A 21,530-nucleotide genomic window follows, 5' to 3' on the forward strand; every position below is an offset into this window, starting at 1 on the left:
CAACATGGCTACTTGTAGCCAGGGTAACAAGATTCATGGGTTAAAAAAATGAAAAAGAAACTTGAAATCCACTCATGTCACACATTACTGTTCCTTTTTTTTTTCCCCCTCCAAAAGCAGACAAATATAAAATGAATAAAACGGTTGAGACATAGACACCAGAACCCAGACCTTAATCTTTGCACCTTAGAACAATTATCATTTTATAGGAAGTTTATTTTGTCCATGAATTAAAATCAATCACAAATTAAACAATCTAATAAGGTCCAGGGTATGTTAACTCAGAATTGCCCAGGGCAGACCCTCTTGTACTTCTGGAGTGGTTGGTTTTGGCTGCTGTTCCAACAGCACCCTGGGCTAGTTTGATTGAATCTATCTAAACATGAATCACTTTTTTTTTTCTTTTTTTTTCAGTTACTGCAAAAGCAAGAGGGAGTCCAGCATAAAAAGTGAACTGATTCACTAGCAAGCTCTGTTTCCAGAACTGAGTGTTCTTCAGATGCAAATAACAAACACAAAACCCACGATTCACTTTCATACCGACTCTTAAACCAACTCTGAGCTTGATTATCCCAACTTCTATGTGACACCGTTTCTAAAACTTTAAAGTAAAATTAAACACAGGGCTAGAGAATACTTTTGTGTAAAGGATCACAGGACTGAAGGAAAGAATACTCATTTTACAGATAATCATCAGACCAGTCTTAGAATCAGACCAATCCAATAGTCCTTCCCTAATAAAATGCCATCGTTGACTTGACTGCAAGATACAGAGGCCTAAAAACTCTGACCTAGGAGAACACCAGGGAAAAAAATGTAGAACTGTACCAATGAACTTCACAGTGCATGTCAAGGTTAAATCCTACCATATGTTCCTGAAAATATGCAGACACAACAGGGACTCGTAGGGGAGTATAAAAAAAATCCAGTGCAGTAGGTAGATGATCTTTTGAACCAAATTTACACTATTGTTCCTTAAATTACAGTCGCCTAAAAGGCTGTTTTCCAACATGTTTTATTTTGTTATACAGAAACACTAATGATGCAGTAATTATTGTAGGACATAAGATTTATATTGTATTTATCTCAGAAACTATTTGTAATGTATTATTTTGCCAGGTATTTATATCAAAAACATCTTACTGTGTTTCTGTGTCTGTTCTGATTTTTGTGACAAATAATCTCTATGCCTTCATTCTTAGAAAGGTTAATCCATATAGGAAAATGTGTATATGAAATTAAACTTGCAAGCTAGAATGAAAATAACCACATAGTTGAATGCTGATTTTTGGTGTTGCTGGTGTTATCATTATTACTTAAACAATTTAGTTTCATGAAGTCTATTTCTATGGTATCTTCATTTAAAAATCCTTTCTACTATTGTAATTTACAAGTGTGTATGGTTTCCTCTTTCTTAAAACTAAGATTATGTAAATGAAAGACATGAACATTTAACTGTTTGTAGGTTGATCTACTTCCCATTGACTGTTCTACCATTTTCCCTGAAATTCAACAAATAAGCAAAAGAGAAGTAGAAAAAAGGTGTGAAGCCCAAAATAGCTGCTTGAGTCATCAACAGATTGTCTGAAATGATTCAAACAGGTGTTTGTGAGAGAATGAGCTATTTTTCTCAGGGCTGTGGGGGTGAAACAAGAAGAGAAAAAAAAACCCTACTCTAAAGAGGTCCTGAAGAGCAAGGAAGTAAAACCCAACCATTTTGGGAAGAGTAGGACAGAAGAGGGTTACCTCAGGAATGTGTGAGCTTTTTTTTTTCTTATGCTAAGACAGAACATCACAAAGCCCAGCACCACAACCAGGGAGGGTGGAGTAGACTACACTCATGCAACATTTCTCAGCCCGTGTGTGCAATGTGTGGTTGCTTGAGTGGGTTGAAGAAGACCCTCAACAGCTGAGAGGCACTAGATCTGGCATCAGTGTGAGTCATGGGTTAGACAGTCTAAATCTTTCACGGGTGTAGCTTGGTAAATTTTGGATTTCCAAATCAACACCACTTTTGCTTTTCAAAATAAAGCTCATTAAAAGTAGATCCAACAAATTCTCTCACACTATTCTTGTAACCAGACTGGAAGGTCACAGTTGGATAAGTGAACAACTAGATGGATAAAATTAGTTGGATGGGTGACTTGAGTGTAATGACTAATAGGTGGCAATTTACCTGGAGACAGATAGCAGAGTAGTGCATGGGTCTATCCAGGGACCTATGGTTAATGTCAATGATCTGGAGTAGACAATGGAGCACTTCTTCATACAGCCTGTATATAACACCACACTGGGGGAAACAGTCTATATGCTGAAGGGCATGGCTGCCATCCAGAGAGACCTAGATAGGTTGGAAGGATGGGCAGTGAGGTAAATATGAGTCAGCAGTGTTTCCTGGCAGCACAGACAGCATCTGGGGTTGCATCAAGAGAAGCACAGCCAGTAGTCTGAGGTATGGATTGTTCCCTGGTCAGAGCTCACCAGACCCTACCTAGAATACGCTGTCCAATACAGAATCACAGAATCATAGGGGTTGGAAGGGACCTCAAGAGATCATTGGGTCCAACCCCCCTGCCAAAGCAGATTCCCTAGGACAGATCACACAGGTCGGCTTCCAGACAGGTCTTGAACATCTTCAGAGAAGGAGAGTCCACAACCTCCTGGGCAGCCTGTTCCAGTGCTCTGTCACCCTCACTATGAAAAAGTTCTTCCGCATGATTGTGCGGAACTTCCTGTGTTCCAATTTGAGGCCATTGCCCCTTGTCCTGTCTCCACAGACCACTGAAAAGAGGCTGGCCATTTCCCCCTGTGTCCCCTTATAAACATTAATAAGATCCCCTCTTAGTCTTCTTTCCTCAGGGCTGAACAGCCCCAGTTCAGTCAGCTTTTCCTCGTAGGGCAGAAATACAATTGGGTTGTTGGTAAACTGTAGTGAGTTTAGCACAGGCCACCAAGATGCTTGGGGGCTGGAACACTTGCCTTGTGAGGGGAGGCTAAAGAAGGTGGGTTTGTTCAGCATGGAGAAGACAGTAGACGTAGCTTCAGAGGCATCTAAGCGCAGCCTGTCAGTGCTTATAGATAGATCTCTGAGAAGATGAAGCCAGGCTCTTTACAGTGATGGGGAGCAGTGTGTGGAAAGACAAGGGTCAGTGGGCATAAATTGAAACAAGTGGAAGCCCAGCTTCCAGATATATGGAAAGATGCCCAGAACAGATATATGGAAAAACATTTTAACCATAAGGACTGTCAAACAGTGGATCAAGCTTTGCAAAGAAGTTGTGCAGTTTCCACACCTGGAAGTTTTCAAGACTTGACTATAAATCCCTGAGCAAGTTGTTCTGACCTTGTAGTTGACCCTGTCTTGAGAATGAGGTTGGACCAGGTGATCTTCCAATCCAAACAATTCTGTGATTCCAGAATTGTTCACAGAGCTCTTAAAAAAGTTCTGGGGATTGGAGGCAGAGAACACATGCTGCTAATATCTACCCAATTTCTTCCCTGTAACCCGCTTACAATCAAAATGTCTGTTTTGTTTAGATACAGCAAACTGAATGATAAAGTTGATGCATTTTGAGAAATAGACTGGCAGGCACTTTTGAGAAGAATGTTACCTTCTCCTCTGGGGCAGGTAACAGTAGCATGAATGACAATGTTTACTGATCTTGGGTAAGAAAGATCTGCTCCCAGAGGTTCTCTTAAGAATCTAAAAGCAAGTAGTTAATTCAGCTGATGTTAACAGGTTTTGTCAGAATTTGGCATGGTAAAACAGTTTTGCTTATACAGACCTAGTCCTGCAATAGCTGTTCAGTTAAAGTGGGCTCTTCTCCTGTTAATTGTTCCTGAGGTCCTGAATACACAGGAGGCAGACGCGTGTGGTGCAGTGGACTCTGACTGCTGACCTGTTCATTGGTGTGTTTCTATGCTGGCTGACCCATACCAGAGACAGTGGCTCAGCTGCTCAAAATGCTGTTACACAAAAAAAGCGACGACGATCAGCAGAGTAGGTGTTAATTTGGAAGTTGGGTAGTGGCTAAAATGGAAGGACACTTTTTCCTGGGCTTCAGATGTTTAAAGTGGGAGATATTCCCCTGAAGTTCTCTGGGCAAGACCTGAAATACAGAGTGCTACTGCCTGACATACTAAATTCCCTACTTCCTCATTGATTTTCTAACACAACCTTAATGCTGTGTTAGCATCATTTCTCTGTTCATTCCATCTGCTCCTAGGTCTCCCCCGCTGTTTCCTAGGAGATATATTGCCACAATGCCTGCATCTGTAAGGCAGTGGCAGATATGGGGCAAGAGCCACATGGTTAGAGGCAGCATCAGTATCACCTGAACATTTTCAGGGTTCTCAGGGGATCCCACCACCCACCATTTCTCAAAAGCTGAGGGAGCTCGAGTTACAGTCAGCTGATTCAGTGTGCTGTTAGAATGGGGTGCTGTGGCTTTTCAACTCCTTTCAACTTATATTTGCTTCTTTCAGTTTAGAACCTCTATTGAAAATAAAATAAAATAAAATAAAAAAAGACTAAAGTGGGGGTTTCATCCAGTCACCCTATTAGTGAACACTGTAATCTTATTATCTACAAAAATTTATGGGATTTCTGCTTGTTTAAACTGCACTTATCAAGGCTACTGATTGTTTTTGTTGTGTGTTCTAAGTGGTTAGGTTGTGCTTTTTCCATATCCTTTCAGGTATGGTTTAAAGGAGTAATATCAAAATACAATAGTAAGCATAATAAAGTGAATATTGCAATTAAAAAAGGATGACACAGAATATCAGGGTGGCTAGATCTTGCCTTGTGCCTTAGCATCTTCCCAGTTCTTCCCTTGATAGGCACAAATAAACCAGACTATGGCTAACAAAATGTACAGAGGCTTATGACATTTCTAAAAATATGCCTGTTTCTCAGAAATGACCCAAACTCCAGCAGCAATCTCTTAAGTTCACTCAGAAACAGATAATAATTACGTTTTGCCCATATGCGTAATGAATTCTATGGTTTATTTTAAAATCTATTAATCTTTGTTTTCTTCACAGGAAAAATAGGTAAACAACTGTTTATATCAAACAGCCAATTTATTTAGCCAGAACTGTGAATAAACCAAGGCATTCTCTGAATGTATGCAAAAGGAGAGAGAATTTACAAAAAATTCACACAATATTAATCAATAAGTTATTGGAGGTAGAGATCCATTCATTAAATGGGATCAGAAGCACAGTAAAGATTTATAGCTTAAGCGTTAAGGTCCACATATAGAAGAAATGCCATTTTTCTTGATGGCAAGAAGAACATTAGGAAACACAATATAGCAAGACTCACATTACAATGGAACCCACAAATCACTGATAGATACTTCCACAAAGTAATCTGTCAGTCTCTTCAAAGTAAATGCATGATGCTTTTGTAGATGTTAGGGACATCTCATAGTATTTGTGAAATGACAGATATGTAAGCAGTTAGGTTACAAACTAAAAGTGTTACCCTTCCTTAATTCAGGAGACTTAATTTCAATGCTATGAGTAAATTCAGCTGTTAAAGGGCTATCTCCAGTGTACCAATTTACGTACCTCAAATTTAAATAAGATTATGTGGCTAACATAACAAGAGACAGAAAGAAACACCAAAGTAAATTAATATGCTTCTCATACCAAGTATGAGTATATTTAAACAAGAAACATAATTAATTTCATAATATTCTTGTAAATTCAGCTTTCAGTGACCTTATTTCAAAACAGGATCTGACAAAACAGAAATCTCTTACACAGTCTGAAACATTAAGAAGGCTTTGAATAAAGTTCTGCATTTTGAAAGGTTTGAGGGAACATACTGAAAAAAGCAGAACATTTCTCAGCTGTGTCCTTCAATAAAATGCACAACACGTTTGGCTAAGGAGGAATAAAAAGCAAGGCTCTTCTGTTGACAAAAGGCTTTTTTGCTGTCTCAACCCAAATCTTCCAAGAGAAACCATCCTGCCCTCCATGCCTCCCACCATGAACTATTCTAAAACAAGCTAAGAATCCCCATGACCTAGACCTCTGGTCTAATGTTGGCATCCTCGAGTTACTGTAACTGGACTGAAAAAAAAAAAAAACAAACAAACCACTTTTAAACAGGGAATATTAGAAATGGAAAAGCTATGGTAGCTTGAAAGAATTTAAGCTACTTCTACATGTCCTGTGTAAATATTTTGTCTATTTCTGCCTGTGGGAAATACCATGATCTCTTTAATGAAAAAAGGCAGAACATAGCTGAAGCAAAGGGAGTAAAATATTCAAACTCACTTGGTCTTCCCTAAAAAGAAGCTTTTGTAAAAACATCAAGCCTTCAAAGAGTAGAGCTAAACCTAACATGCGAAGTATCTATGATTTACACAAACCAGAATGAAAATAACAGAAAACCTGCACTTATCCAGACCAAAAAGACTCAATAGTTTTTTTTTTTTTTCCGCAGATGTCAACGGGTGCGCTAAAATCAACCACAGAAATTTCCTGGAGACTGAATAGCATTGAAATGAGTAAATGTAGTTGGTGCAGTGTTTAATGCAGGTAGAGAAAACCACAAACTACAAACAGACTGACAATATGCTGTTCTTTATAAATACAACTTCTGCATGCTTAATTTACATACTGTTCAAATCTAAACTGGAATTCAGTTTTGTCGACACTTGCAAGCACCAATTCTCTAAAGGAATATACACAAATATAGACCTGGGGGCAACTTAAACTCACAAGCAAAGCCAAACTAAAGCATGGAAAAGGGGGCATTCATCAACCTTGTGAATATCATCAGCATCATAAGGACATTAACTAGATGAACCAATAATATGAGAATAGTATGAACATAGGAGTGAGACAACAGAATAAATAAAACTCTCAAACTTGGCATATTGTATTTCTCAGTTTTTGTCTGACACATTAAGAAAACCTAACCTGAGCTCACCTCCAAGCCATAAAATATCACCTCAGCCTTTATTCAGGAAACAATTTCTGCTGACTTGCATATTACATTGTCTTCATAAAATATTCCCAAGATTTTTCCCCAAATAGTAAAACCCCTAAACTAAAAACCCAAATAAATTGGTTTCTAATAAATAATAAAATCTCAAAAACAAATCTAAAATGTTTGCCATCTAAAACCATAGGTATCCAAAAATCAGTGGGCATAGTGATAAAAAGATTTTTGGTCTGTAACAAGGAATATCTTCCTCAGTATAAAAAAGTATTATTCCTTTGATCCATTAGAGGTACTCCCTGGCTAGAAGCTCCCAGGTGGTATGTATATCAAAAGCAAGACGTGGACTTAAACAGATTACAAGTGTAGTAAAAAGTGTTATTTTTACAGTCATTTTCAGGCTGTATATTCAAAATATAAACTTTGAGATTTGTTGTTTTTTCTGTTAATTCTTTCCTCTGAACATCTCCAGTTGTAGAACCTGCTGTTCTGAGAAAAAAAGTCAACATAATATCTCTGTACTTTCAGGAGTTCAGGAAGCAGAAGTGAGGGAGCTAAGGGAGATTAAGATTGAAAGAAAGGAACTGGATTAAGAGTGAGTTTTATTCCAGAGTTTCCTCAAGTCAAGTGTCACAGAAATGCTGCCAACATACCTAGGAGCATGTTACCAAATACATAGGTTCTCATGCCCTCAAACCCTGATTCCACTGTGGCAATATACATGGGAACTTTCAGGTGCTGAACCATATTTCTTCATGAAATACATAATCAGATGGTATATACAATTATGCATGTTAGCGATGAAATTCTAGAGGAGCTTAATCCTTCTGCACTCTGGCACTCTGGAGCTGCTTGTGCATTTCGGAGGTTTTTTTCCCCTGAATAAAATCTGCAAGACTCACATGGATTTTTCCTGAAAATCTATATTTTCTTTGTTTGTACCTCTACATGCTTTCAAAACTTTAAAGCATATAAATATCATAATTTAAATAATTTTATTAAATTATGTGTTGGAAATTACTATGTTTTGGGTGTGTTTTACCAGGTATGGCTATGTGACTTGCACTGAATTGATAAGACTTCTGGCAGCTAAATTTCTAAGCACTAATTTGAAAAGAATAAATGATTCATTATAGGTATGTGTGTAGAAACACCAGTTATCCTATAGTGGATGCTGAACATATTTCATTAGACATTGGAAAAATTAAGACGAACCATGCACTAAGTAGTTTAACACAGTGGGATAAAGATTTACTTTACACACACTTGGCCACTCCAAAACTTAACAGCGTTCTGTCACATACTGCCCTTTTCACCAAACACAACTCTTTTCCTGTCCAAAGCTAACATTTAGCTATAGTTAATTTTAAGCAACCACTTATTGTCACTTCTGAAAGTTACCTATCATCACTAGGCACTGGGTGATGCCTTAAAACACTGACCCAGCTCTGTTCTACAGGAGAGGGACAAATTAATGACCATGTTCAGAAAGAGTCTGAGAACAGATTAGTAAGAAATCAGCAATATATCACTAAGTAAGGTATGCAGGGTTATTACTTTCTCATAGCTACATCAGTCAGAGTTTTAACAGTTCTATAGCTTGTTATGATGTCTGTTTCTGCACATTTTCAAGAGTAGTACTCTAACTTCTAAGCAATTTGTACTTGCCTTTCGAGTACCAGTGTGTTAATAAAAAGACAAAAACACTGTAGCACAATCCTATTACAACTATTATAATGAAGCAGAATTTGTGCTTTTGATGTTGAGTCTTTGAACTTTTTTGCTTTGAAATTTAGTTATAAAACATACAAGTCTACCACAGAGAACGCAGCTTATCCAGGGGGAACAATACCAAAAGGGATTTTTGGAGGGAGATGGTAAATATTTTCCCCTGTTTGTTAATATTTTACCAAAAAAGCCGAGTCCTAGGAGTATAGGACTAAATGGATACAATTATCTTAAGATAAAAATAAATAAAACAACGATATAAATATTTAAGTGCAAATTTAATACAATCCACCACCATACCTTGTTATGCGTCTGAGTTTGTCCAACCAGGATAAGGATATTTGATGAGATAATAGACAGGCAGAAATTGATTAGAATTATTGACCTCTCAGATCTGATGTACCTGTTCAAATAAACAAAGAGAGGGTACAACTTTTCAAAAAGGAAAACAAATAGCAAGTCATACAGACTCTGATGCAATTCTGGCATTAAATATTGGAGATACTCTGATGGGTAAGCACTCTCTTTCATGAGCTCAAAAAGAGTATCAGGGAGGTATCACATTACAAGCAGAGAAACTGCTATTTTGATAGATATTTTGCGATTCCCTCTTCGTATCTTGGAGTACTTTAAAAAATCATCTATCAATGCTTCTTTTAAAAACTGATGGCAACACTGTTCTAACACCACACTGATAGTAACAGACTCGCATGCTTTCATTTCAGGAGCTTATGCTCTCTGCTCATCCCTGAGAATATCCACAGCTGGCATAGACCACTCACAATAACTAACTATAGCAAAAAATATGGTGATTTACATAAACAGAAGATCTGGCCCATGATGCATAAATAAGATGCAGGTTGGTTGATGATACTGTGGCAGTTAATTTTGGAACATGTTATTGGGATAACAATAGCATAAATCTTGAAGTTCCACCACATTTACAAAATAATTTGTATGAAGAAACAATAATACTGTAATATCTTCGTCTTCCTGAGACCCAATGCCAAAAACCAGCGAAGTTTGCAGACAAAGAATAAACTGTAGCAGTGAGCATCACACAGTTGCAAATTTATCCTATTCATTTTTAAAGTAGGTTTAGGATGAAAAAGTCATAGACTCTTATCACCTATTTCCTTACAAGATGCAAATGTTCTTATTTTTCTATATACAGCCTTTTACATGTTACAGTACAGAAAGAGAACTATTATGGTTTTAAGTGAAGTACCTTATTGACCTGATTTTCAGACCTTCTAACAATGTAAATGATGACTACTAAAGCAAATGAAAATTAAGAGGGCTCAGTTCCACTGAAGACCATACCATCTGTTTATATATTCTATGACCTATACTATACACTTCTCACTGGAGCTTAGTTAATATTACTGTGTCCTCCTGAGCTGTATATCCATAGCTGACACTCTGAGGAGGTCATAACAAAGGGTGCTGAACCCGTGAGAAATGCTGAGCTATGGAGATGAAATTAATTGTAGTCCTTTTTGCTCAGCTATCAATTACGTAATACAGCATGACACTTTTTAGTTAAGAAGATAGAACAACCCTAATGCTACAATCCACATTTTTCCTTAAAATGTAACAATGGCGTTAAGGCTAGTTCTGTCTTTGCAAACAAACACAGAAAGCCTAGTGCCTTTGTCTACACAGTCAGAATGCTGCTACTTTCTACCTTCTTAACTATTGATTGACCTGGGCCAGCTCCCAGCACTGAGTATCTACAGTCTATAAAGGCTCTTAGTGGTTGAGTAAATAGAGTGTAAGCTGGAGCTCATAGCATGTACTTAAGCTAGGAAAGTTTTATTTGTTCTGCCAGCCCCGTATCGATGGGAAGGGAAGGGTGAATACTTGACACTGAATTTACTTTTCAGTTTGAATTTTCAGCTGGGGGGCTCAAATCAACCAGCCATAAAAGAACACTCACACAGGCCTTCTTTGGAACTGAACACCTCCAACTCATACCACTTCAAAATAGTCCCTACCATTCAAAGGGAAGGTGGGTCTTCCAAAATATAAATGCAGACATAGGGTCAAAATGTCAATTTTTCCCCTACCTCATGATTTATAAAACCAAGCATATATACATATAAATTTCAGTGTTTATCTTCTCCCTATAGCAGGTTACTATGTGCTCTTGAGAAATGTGTTGAAGGAAGATTTTAATGATTCAAATGACGGGCTGTTCAGTTTTCATAGAAAACATCTCACTGATAGAACACTGAGATCTATATGAGTTTTCTTTAGCTGGATGTAGAACCCACACTAAGTCCATAACACATCACACATTTTTTTCCTCTGCTTGGAAGTCATTATAATCATACCAGTTTAGGTTGGAAAGGGCCTCAAAACCCATCTAGTTCCAACCACTGCCATGGGCAGGTACAACTTCCACTAGACCAGGTTGCCCAAAGCCCCATCCAACCTGGTCTTGAACACTGACAGGGAGGGGGCAACCACAGATTCTCTGGGTAGCCTGTGCTAGTGCCTCAGTACCCTCATTGTAAAAATTTTCCTCCATATATCTAATTTAGATAGTGGAGAAGACCAGTTCCACTGAGCATGACAGTATTTCCATCCAAGTGCTAAATATATCAGGGAGTGCAAAAATAACACCATAATTTTTCAGATGGGAATTATATCCTGAAACACTCTCATTCTTAGCTTTGACAGACAAGAACTGATAATTTTTATCCTCGTTTTATTATAACTTATGTAACTAAATATTCTATATTTATTATATATATGTCTAATCCTGTGACTCTCTGTGACTACATATGAGAGTGAAAGAGAATAGGGTGTGAAATCAAGCTGCTTCTAAAAGCAAAATTCTATTGGTTGACTTTAAATAACTCTAAAAATTATTATTTTCTCACCGTGTTTCGTCTAACTTGCACAAGAACCTTTTTTTCTTTTTATTACGGAAAAAAAATTAAATGAGAACCCATGTTCACTTTTAAAAAACATTTAGTAGTTCAAATGACTTTTACTTTTCTATTTCTTCTACACTAATTCTCATTACTTCTCAAATTAATTTACTCCATAAATATCTATTGCACTTTTAAGTAATTTTAATATAGTAAACCCAGGATGGAAAGAAAGTCTATTATTGGAATGTACCACCACAGTATTTGAGACTACTTAATTTCATGGTCTTCATTGAAGATTTTAACTGAAGTGGATAAACTCCTAACCATTTGACCTCCCTAAATCTGCAATATCTGATGTGGCACCTTGATATGTCACTTTTTATCATATGTAAGTTTTGTTTTAAAATGTAAATGGAGGAAAAGCGGTCAAAGGTATAGGCCAGAAGCCTCATGTGAAATGTATCATACAGGAGAATCCTGTAAAATATTAATTAGCCCTATGAATACCCCACTGAAAGAGCAATAATATTCACACTGAAGCAGGGAAAAAAAAAAGAGTGGGCTATACCATCAAGAGTAGGGCAACAGTAGGCCAAGAGAGTAAAACTAATCAATCACATCAACAAACTTAGGCATTAAAACATGCACTACATTTTGCTTTTTTATTTTCTTCTTTTCAGAATAATAAATGTTGTATCTAATGCTCTCTTTAAATTTTAATTCAACTAAATGTAACTATGTATTCACATTCAGCTTTGTCAATCCATTACATACCTCCATAGCGCTGCATAGACAACTGCTAGGGTGATCAAGGCCAAGCATGAAAGACCACTGCCTACTATTAAGGTCACTGAAGGTGTACCAGATGATTCCATGATCTGTAGGTTACAACAGACGACCATGAAGAAAAAACATCCTCCAGCAATTAAAACAAGTCAAAAGAAAAAAGCCAACAAAAGCACAATGATAAAAGCAGCCACGCTGTCAGAGATAGCCTCAGTAATATTACTTATGAAGCAGAAATCAACCTAATTACAAAACTGATCCATACATAACTCTGAGACCTGTTTAATTATTGATACATTCCTCAGAGGCCTTTGAGCTTTAGAATGCCTTGTAACACCTGCATGATATTTTGAAAAATAAAGTAATAATATTACGGTGTAATAGGAGACTATGATGTAAGTGCAAGTTGAAACTACTCCCCAGCTAAAATTAATTAAAAGAGATATTTCTCTTGAGAAACAGCAATATTTAGAGTTGTGTATAAAACAAACAGCCTGGTTTCGATGTAATAAATTAATGATCATCCAATAATTTGTCCCAGAATTTTGATTCATGCTCGTTGCAGAATTACCAAACTTTCTGACTTTTAATAACTTTGACTACAATCCACTATTCTCACATGTTTAATTTCCTTGGGCCTCTGATTGTCTAGAAGGAATGGCAAGATATCTATGGCAACAATAGCATACGCTTTCTGTAAAGAGGCTGAAAATTTAGAATTATTAATTTGTAGCCTGCGTCTTAATGAAAAATGAAAAGAAATAAATGACCTTGAAAACAAACTATTTTTCCCTGCTGTAAAAGAAACTATCACTGTCAGATATCAAGTAAGGTTTTCCCACTGTGTGTATAAGTGCTCCTGTTCTGAAATAAACGTGCTATTTGCTAATAAAAATGGGGGAAAAAAAGATTGAAAAGTTTGAAAGGATACAGTGCCTGATTTACAAAATGCTTTTTAAAGCCTTATGGATGTATTGTAAATTGTATTTATCAAGGTATCGTTTGTCACCCAGATAGGACCTGAGACTGATGCACTTTTAGGCCAGATTTCAGGCAGAAGGTAACATTTTATTTCAACCACTTTGTTTCAAACTGTTCTACTTTGCTATTAAAAGGAGTCTGAACATACTCTTCCAAAACCAGGAAAATTAAATTATGCCTTAGCAGGATGCCTTCACAAATATTTGCTTTTTAGCTATTTTTACATTAAATTACACTGGGAGTGTCTGCTTATACACTTAATGTCCCCTCTTTCTCATGAAAACTTGATTATTTTTCCTACATCGTATCAACAGACTACATAGAAAATCTGTACTGAAAATGCCCAATGCAGATCTGCAATCTGTTTAACTACAGTATCTAGGGTTTTCCTACCAAGAGCAATAATAAAGCCCTGTACATTCCCCTGGAAAAGCTTGCAACCTTTAAAAAGCTTGTTAAGTTGATAATTGTTCAATACAAAAGTTTTCAACACATTTGCATCACAATTAGAAGGCTTTCCCTGAAAAATTCAGAGTTCAAGAACATGCAAATTTCACTGGGTTTTAGTTATATCACAGAATCTGGATTTCATTTCTCTGAGACACTGTAGACACCAGGAGACTTACTTACATTTGCCTACCTGCAATATTAAACAATTCCTCAATGCAATGTCTGAAATATACCTGAGAGGAAAGCTCGACCAGCCTCCCCCCCACCTCGCCGCCTCCCCCCCCCACCCCCCCCATTGCCTTTTGCATTAAAACTGGATTTTTTCCCCCTTTGTTACTTACTATTTCTCTAGGTTGCTGAGCCAAAATGGCGAAGGTAGAGAGACGATCACATAAGCATTTCGTATGGGATGCATCGGTAAGCACAGTTTTACATCCCTGGGTGGACCAGGTTCCCAAAGAGTCGTTCCTGCAAAGGAGAGAGAGAGAGAGGGGCGGGGGGGGGGGGGTGGAGGGGGGGGAAGGGGGAGGGGGGGAAATCGGGATAATTACGCCTGACGGCCAAATTCCGTGAGGAGACAATGCAGTTTACTCGCGAGGAGAGTGTAGTGTAGTTCCCGGACAGCAGAGAGGTACTTGTTGTGGGGCAGGACCGGCCCCGGCGGCGCCCCCGCGGCGCGGCCGGGCGGGGAGCGGGGCGCGGAGCGGCGCGGAGCTGTCCGACGCGGTGGTGCTGACAGCCCGGCGCGATGCGCTGCGCGGAGCCCCGTCAGCCGCGGCAGCAGCCGCCCCCTGCGCTGCCAGCCACCTCCGAGCCCCACCAGAGCACTGCGAAAAACTCATCGGGGGAAGAGGGGGAGGCTTTCTCTCGCTCGCTCTCTCTCTCTTTTTTTTTTTTTTCCCCTTTTCCTACCCGCTCCGTTTCTGGCCCCTTTGTAAAAAAAATGTGATGGTCGGTAGTTGTAGTGTCTTTTTTTTTTTTTTTCCTTCACACTCACCCCCCTCCCCCCCAACAAAATCCCCCCAACCCTTCCCCCCTTCCCAGTGTGTGTGTGTGTGTGCATGTGTGGCTAGTTTAAAGGCAGATGGTTCTCAAACGTCTGACTGGGTTATGCCAATTGGATCGGGAGATGCTGGATCTTCTGTTCTGATGGCTATTTTTGCTGAGGATTTTTGGGGTTTTGGTGGTTGTTTTTAGTGATCAGCCTTAGAATTTCACCCTGGAAACGGCAGCATCAGATGCCTCCAACTCTTGCCTTAGCTCCAGCAGAGGGGTGGATTTCAGTACAGCAGCACACAACATCACCAAAGAGACACACGAGTTCGCCCTCCAGACATCACTCAGTCAACTCGCCTTTCCCTAGTTCCCTCCCCCTTCTCGATTTCTTTTTCTTGGGGTGGCAGCACCACGATAACCCCAAGCCAAAGTGATCATTTACTGGCACCTTTCACCAACCGCCCCTAAACAAAACAAGATGATTAACACAGCCCCCGAATTCAATTAGACATTCAGTATGCTAATGCAAGGTCTGAAACCCACCCCAGCAGAACAATAAAAATGGTATCAACCCACGTTTTCTTTGTGCAGGCAAGGAGAGGGAGAGGGAGAGACAGAAAATCATCTCTCCCTTTTCCTGAACTGCAGTATGTGTGGGGAAATCATTTCTACAGGAAAAAGGGGGTTGGTTTCAACTAAATCAAACCTATTAGCTTTACATATGTTACATTTAAAGAACAACAATTGGGTTTCTTTCTTCTTTTCCCCCCTCCTTTTATGTCCAGGAAGCAACTGCAGCGACTGCTGCCAGCAGCAGCATGCATGCTGTCAATTCCTGTCCATCTCACCTCAGGTCACTAAATGACTTGAAATAAGAAAAACAAAGGCGGAAGAAACAAGGTGGAGAAATAATAATTTCCAGTCCCCGTGACCACCCTTTCACCTCTTCTGCCTCAACAACCCACCTTTGCGAGTGATTCTATATGCCAGGGCCCTCATGCAAAGGCAATTTGTTATACCAAGCCCGCTCTCAGAGCGTGGGTCACCCCTGCCCACCACGGCATTTTGAGCCTCCAGTTTTTGAACACACACCAGATGTAACCCTTACACACTATTGTCTTCAGAACAGTGGTGTGTAATAAACAAAACAAATAGCAACTGAGGGAAACAATTGAGAGGAAATCACCAATTCTTCAAGCCACTAAAGCTGTCTATTAGCTTTCCTTCACAAATTGTGTCTTTCAGAGCATCACAGCCTAAATCAACATCCACTTTGAAAAATATAGTTATATATTCTAAATTGTAAAGCATTATCTTCTGGATAACTTAACCGATTTATTTTATTAGCTTTCCCGTCTCTTATTGTGACACATAGTTAAGGCCAAATGAAATGCATTTATCTGTGCTGATTAAATATTAAAGAACGATAGCTTAAGAGAAATTGGCATGTTTTAAAACAAAAGGATGGTATCATTCATCCTAAGAATAAGATTTAATATATTTAATTCCCCCTGTGCTGAAAAGCACTGGATGCACAATATGTACTGTTAGCAGTAAATCCTTGCAGATGGTGTCCAACACACAGAGTTAGAGAAGTTCCACTTATCAGAGGTAGACAACCACAGAGACCAGTTTAATTTAAAACAAAACATCTGTTACAATTATATTTAAATTAGTATAAATCATCAGCAGCCCACCAGGTTTAGAGGGCCTCATTCTGTTTTGCGGGTCACTTGCACCACTACAAAATTCAAGTCATACATTAGCTGAGCTTTTCACTGTTGCACTTTGTCATGAGATATTGAAAATACACTGCATGTTTTGTAAAACTTCTTTGACACCACTGAAAATTTTACTTGAAATTCAAAAGCACTCTGAAATGAAGAATGTGCTCTAACTGGATTTAACAATAAGACATCTATTGACACTGTAGGAGCAGAGTCAGTCTAATATGGACACTTTTTACAGTTCATTGTTCATTTTTTTCAGTGATATGCTTCAATTTCTTGCCTAGTAGCATTAAATTTGAATATGTAACAGATGAAAATTCAGTGACTAAATATGGTCTATCTCTCTTTTCTAGCCAAAGTAGTTTAAAAAAAAAATCCTCATTAATAAATATATTTGTAGCCTGTTGAAATGATGGCTGAGAGGAGCTGTGCAGAATGTTACACTAAATCCATGAAGAAGATGGAATAATGAGCAGAATATGGAAAAAAGTGTATCTGCAATTTGTTGCACGATGCTCATGCCTGCAGAACAGCAAGTGTGTGATTGGTAACTTACTCGGAGATGCTGGGCATTTTGACTTTAACAGTATTTGATTTTAGGTATAAAGTAATTAAGGAATGGAAATATGCAGTTAAAACAGATATATTGTACTTAGTACATCTCTGTGCTACACTTTTTATGAAGTCCTCCCATCTCTCTTATAATGCAATTCTTTTGGGTCAATCAATTTACCCCACATTTGGAACTTTAATTCCTTTTTGGTGTGATTTTCTCTGACTATGTTTCAGACATTTAGGGTTAGCATATGAATATGCAAAAGGGCACCTATTATTCCTGTGGATCTTTCTTGTTATGCAGAAAGCTATAAAGGAGTGACAGGTACTATTAACACGTTCTATTTATATCAAGGAAAATTATGGAATTGAAAATATGTGGCAAATATAGCTGTAGGTTCATGCCCATTATTGGCAATTTTGTACCGTTCCACTGAGCTACAGATGATTTAATCAACCTGGCAGAATTCCCATGATATAAGCAAAGGAATTCCCAAGAAGCATAGATTCACCATTGCAGATCCTGTGTCATCCTGCAGCTGAGGCAGGGGAAAAAGCAGAGAAAGCTGGGAAGTAGCAGGAAAAGCATGAGTATGATGTAATTTGGGCCCATGGATCTATGGCTAATATGGTGTAAGCACTAACAAAACCTCAGCTCCGACATATGCCTACAAGTGCCTCCTTCTCAGAGTGTCTTACAGATAGAGGAATGCTGGAGTGTCTTTTCTAAAGCTTTTCGGAGTGTAATGGAAACTTCTTAGTTCTAATCAAGAATTGGGAACATACAGTGCAAGGAAAATGATGACCAAATGATGTGCAGCAAAGTATTTTAATTGTGTATGATACAGAAGAAAAGTGATTTTTACTTTTAAGTAATGTACTTTGCAATGTTGCATGATATGTAAGTGATGCGCACTACTGAAAACAATTATATGATTGTCTCAGATATTGAAATAGAAATGTAGTTTACAGGACAGGAGCATTTTTGTAGAATAGAAGATTCATTCATAGACACAACTGCCAATCCGACACAGGCTGACAATCAAGCCACATTAGGTATGTTAGTAACTACGTTTCACTTATTCTGCACTATTTTTCTTGGTCTCATGACACAGTTTACCACATATTATTAATACACTTTGCTAAAATTGATAAGATATGTGTCTTACTAGTTGCATTGTTTTGTCTGCTTTAACTTATTGATGAATATGTTGATCAATCAACTATGACACTGCTGTCAAAACTACTCACTTAGTAAACGACTTCACCTTATAAGATACCCTGGCTATTAGTTTATTTTTAGTACCTTTTTCCAAGGTAAAGTTTTGGGTTGTTTTTTACTGGGGGGAAGGATGGTGAGTTGTTTTGTTTTGTTTATTTTGTTTTGAGGGAGATGCTGTGACACAGAGAAGAAAGAAGTTAACACCAGTGTTGACTATTTTTGCCATATTGGCAATTAGTGATCCCAGTAGCTGGCTGGGTTTTGATCATCATGAACGAAGGTCTCAGCTATGCATATTTGATGGCAGCTTGCTGTAGAAATTCCTTTGATGACTGATATCCCTACTTGAAATAGGATGAGAGATCTTTTCCACTATTAAGTTAGATTATTTAAATAACAGCTCTGTAGACAGTAAACTGCACAAAAGTTAAGAAATCATAATACTATTTCTCCTAATAATACTATTTTTAATTCTCCTCACTTCTTGGGTGTGAACATTACACTTTTTTTTTTTTTTCCAACTAGGTGCTGTTTTTCCTTTAGGACAGACTTTGGCATTCCAACTCTATTGTCACTCAAGAATGACATATAATGATGAGAAGCACAGAAAAAATGCAGACATAAGAATATTTTACCCTGGCAAAAGATAGGAAATAAGCTGATGGCCCTTATGAGTAGCAGATTATGCACATCATTGTGCTTGTTCAGATGTGCTGGCTGGCACATTAGTGAAGATAAAGTCCTTCCAACACCTGCTTACTTCTTTACACCTGGACCTAAAATCCCAGGGAAGCCATAGGGAAGGCTCAACTGCAGGAGTCTCCTTTCAGTTGTGCACATCCATATGTCTGAGACATGACCTAACTCTTAGTATGCATAATTTCTGCTGTGATCAATCTTGTTCCTACCAGTAGTATATGGCAACATCTGGTTTATCTCCACAGTTTTTCCTAAAGGAAAAAAACAAACAAACAAAAGCCAACAAAACCAACACACACAAAAAAAAAAAAAAAACCACAGGAAAAAAAAAGACAAAGAAAAGGTGGATGCAAACATATTTTGCTTAATAATGTCACACACAAAACCATGGTTTAACAAAGTATTGTTTGCCCTGAAATTGTTAATATGATTAACATTATGCCATTAAAACTGGGGGGGGTTCCCCCTCTCACAATTAAAAAAAACTAATGCATGAAATCATGGAAATTAAATAGAATGGACAAGAATAACTGCCTTATGACTCCATATCTAAAATACTGCAAATGTCCCCAAAAGGATGTCTGTGTGGTATCAGAAGAAAAAGCTGGGTGAAGAATATCTTGCAATTGGATTTTCAACCATAGTACTGCAGGCAGTTAATCTTCCTAAAGAAATTCAAGCATTGAATTTTTCATTTTTCCTCAATGACATATTTGTGAACTTTTATTTTTGCCAAAGAAAGCAGAACTCCTTGAAAAAATAATTTTCTTGATGAATTTTTTATATATATATAAATAATCCTATTTGAATATTTAAATTTTTTTGTAAAACAAATGCTCATCTGGGCTAGATACCAAGTTTTATTCCAATGTGATTTAAATCAGATGAGATTTAAACCAGATGAGAAGTGTCCCTGCCCATGGCAGGGGGATGGAACTTGGTGATCTTTAAGGTCCCTTCCAGCCTGAACCATTCTACAATTCTGTGATTCTATGATTAAACCCTAAAAAGTAGGATTTATAACAGAGCCATTGTAGTTACAAGCATACATTTTTACATGAAGTTACTAATAACATACAACTCAGAAAATTCTGAGGGAAGATCAAAAATTGCCTTAGTTATCAGTTTGACTACTATATACAAATGAGTCATCAAAAGGGGAGCTATGGAAATGAGTATTAATGCTTGGGGGAATATTTGATTACTCTTTATAACTTTCCTGTCTGTACAGTTTAGGGCATGATCTAGTGTGCAGTGTGCATAAACTGTGTTGTAATCAATAGTTGCCCTGTCATTAGCATACTGCAAGTGCATCAAAGTGTAAAAGAAAAAGGAATTCTGAAGGACTGATGTGACAAAACCGGGACGAGACAAATACCAGGAGATTCCCACCTCCTACTGCATAGTTTTTGATTACTGGTGCTCTGCACTACTGCTATAATCCAGACTTATCATTATTAGTTACACGATCCATTCATGTTTCTGAACAACATCAGAAAGCTACAGGCATTCAGCTCTATTTTAAAGAGCCTTATGGATGGACGCTTGACAAAGAGCATTCTCTCCCCTTTCCGAGATTACAGAGAAAATCCCCTCAGAGGATGAGTATTGGTGCATCAAAAAAAAATAAAAATTGAAGGAAACCAGTTACTTTCCACAGCTTCATCTCTATCTGCCCCCCATAGATGCTCTCAGAGAAAACAGCATAGCATTAAGTCCTGGGCATTCCTGCTATGTACATGTTGGCACAGAATGTAGGTATCTGCTAAAGATTTGTTAGAACTATAACTTCTTTCCCCACAGACCTCCAGAATGAATGGAGCTCACAAGAGGCCACACTTCCCTTCCAGGACATCTTGTCCCAGATGTTGATTTCCTAGAAACTGCAGGAAGCAACAGAGGGGTATTTCTTATTTTCATAAATCGAATGATTGAAACAAACTCTACATAGTGAATCGCAGTCTCCCTTTCTGATGGGGTCTCATTGGTTTAGTATCAGTCTGTAGTCTAATTTTGTCTTGCACTTCAATGCAGCTTTGCTAAGTGTGTTCACTGTGAAAGGGAGATACAGCTAATAAAGCTGAATAACCAATAGAACAAGGATCATGTTACATTTTGAAAACATGCATTACTTAACTATGTTTATGCTCTTCATTTAAGTTGCTGTATGACATATCTGGTTCCTTGGGGCTAAGTCATATAGAGACTTGCTATGTTAAAATCTATATTCTCAAAGTTTGCAGCAGTAAGTCTAGTAGCATTTTGGGTATGTAGAAAATTGCTCAATTTCAACTAGATTAATTTTATGGGATATCATTATCAGAGATTTAGTAGGGAAAAAAAAGAGTTCAACATACATTTTACTAGTTTTCACTCTCACAAAATCAGTAAAATCCTTCATATTGTTCTGTTCAGACTATAAATACTTAAGCAGATTTATGGTGATCTAAGGAAAATTTGTCATGTAGTGTTTTCCCAATGACCAACTTGTGAAATCTTTCACACTGTACTATTAGTCACAGGGACTCCTAGCAAAAAAAGAT

The 21,530-nt window shown here is 37.9% G+C and overlaps 1 protein-coding gene across 1 annotated transcript in view; it reads right to left on the bottom strand.

Annotated features, from left to right (window-relative positions):
• Positions 1–21,530, bottom strand: part of ADGRB3 (adhesion G protein-coupled receptor B3) — a gene marked incomplete at its 5' end in the record, with an annotated part of 463,681 nt that overhangs the window by 91,928 nt on the left and 350,223 nt on the right. The window contains 3 exons of the mRNA XM_084262372.1: positions 8,987–9,089; positions 12,343–12,446; positions 14,127–14,253. Of these exons, the coding sequence (XP_084118498.1) occupies positions 8,987–9,089; positions 12,343–12,446; positions 14,127–14,253 (334 nt within the window). The remainder of the gene's footprint in view (positions 1–8,986; positions 9,090–12,342; positions 12,447–14,126; positions 14,254–21,530) is intronic.

The sequence above is a fragment of the Gallinula chloropus genome, assembly GCF_964237585.1.
Source record: "Gallinula chloropus genome assembly, chromosome: 3".
Taxonomy (NCBI): domain Eukaryota; kingdom Metazoa; phylum Chordata; class Aves; order Gruiformes; family Rallidae; genus Gallinula; species Gallinula chloropus.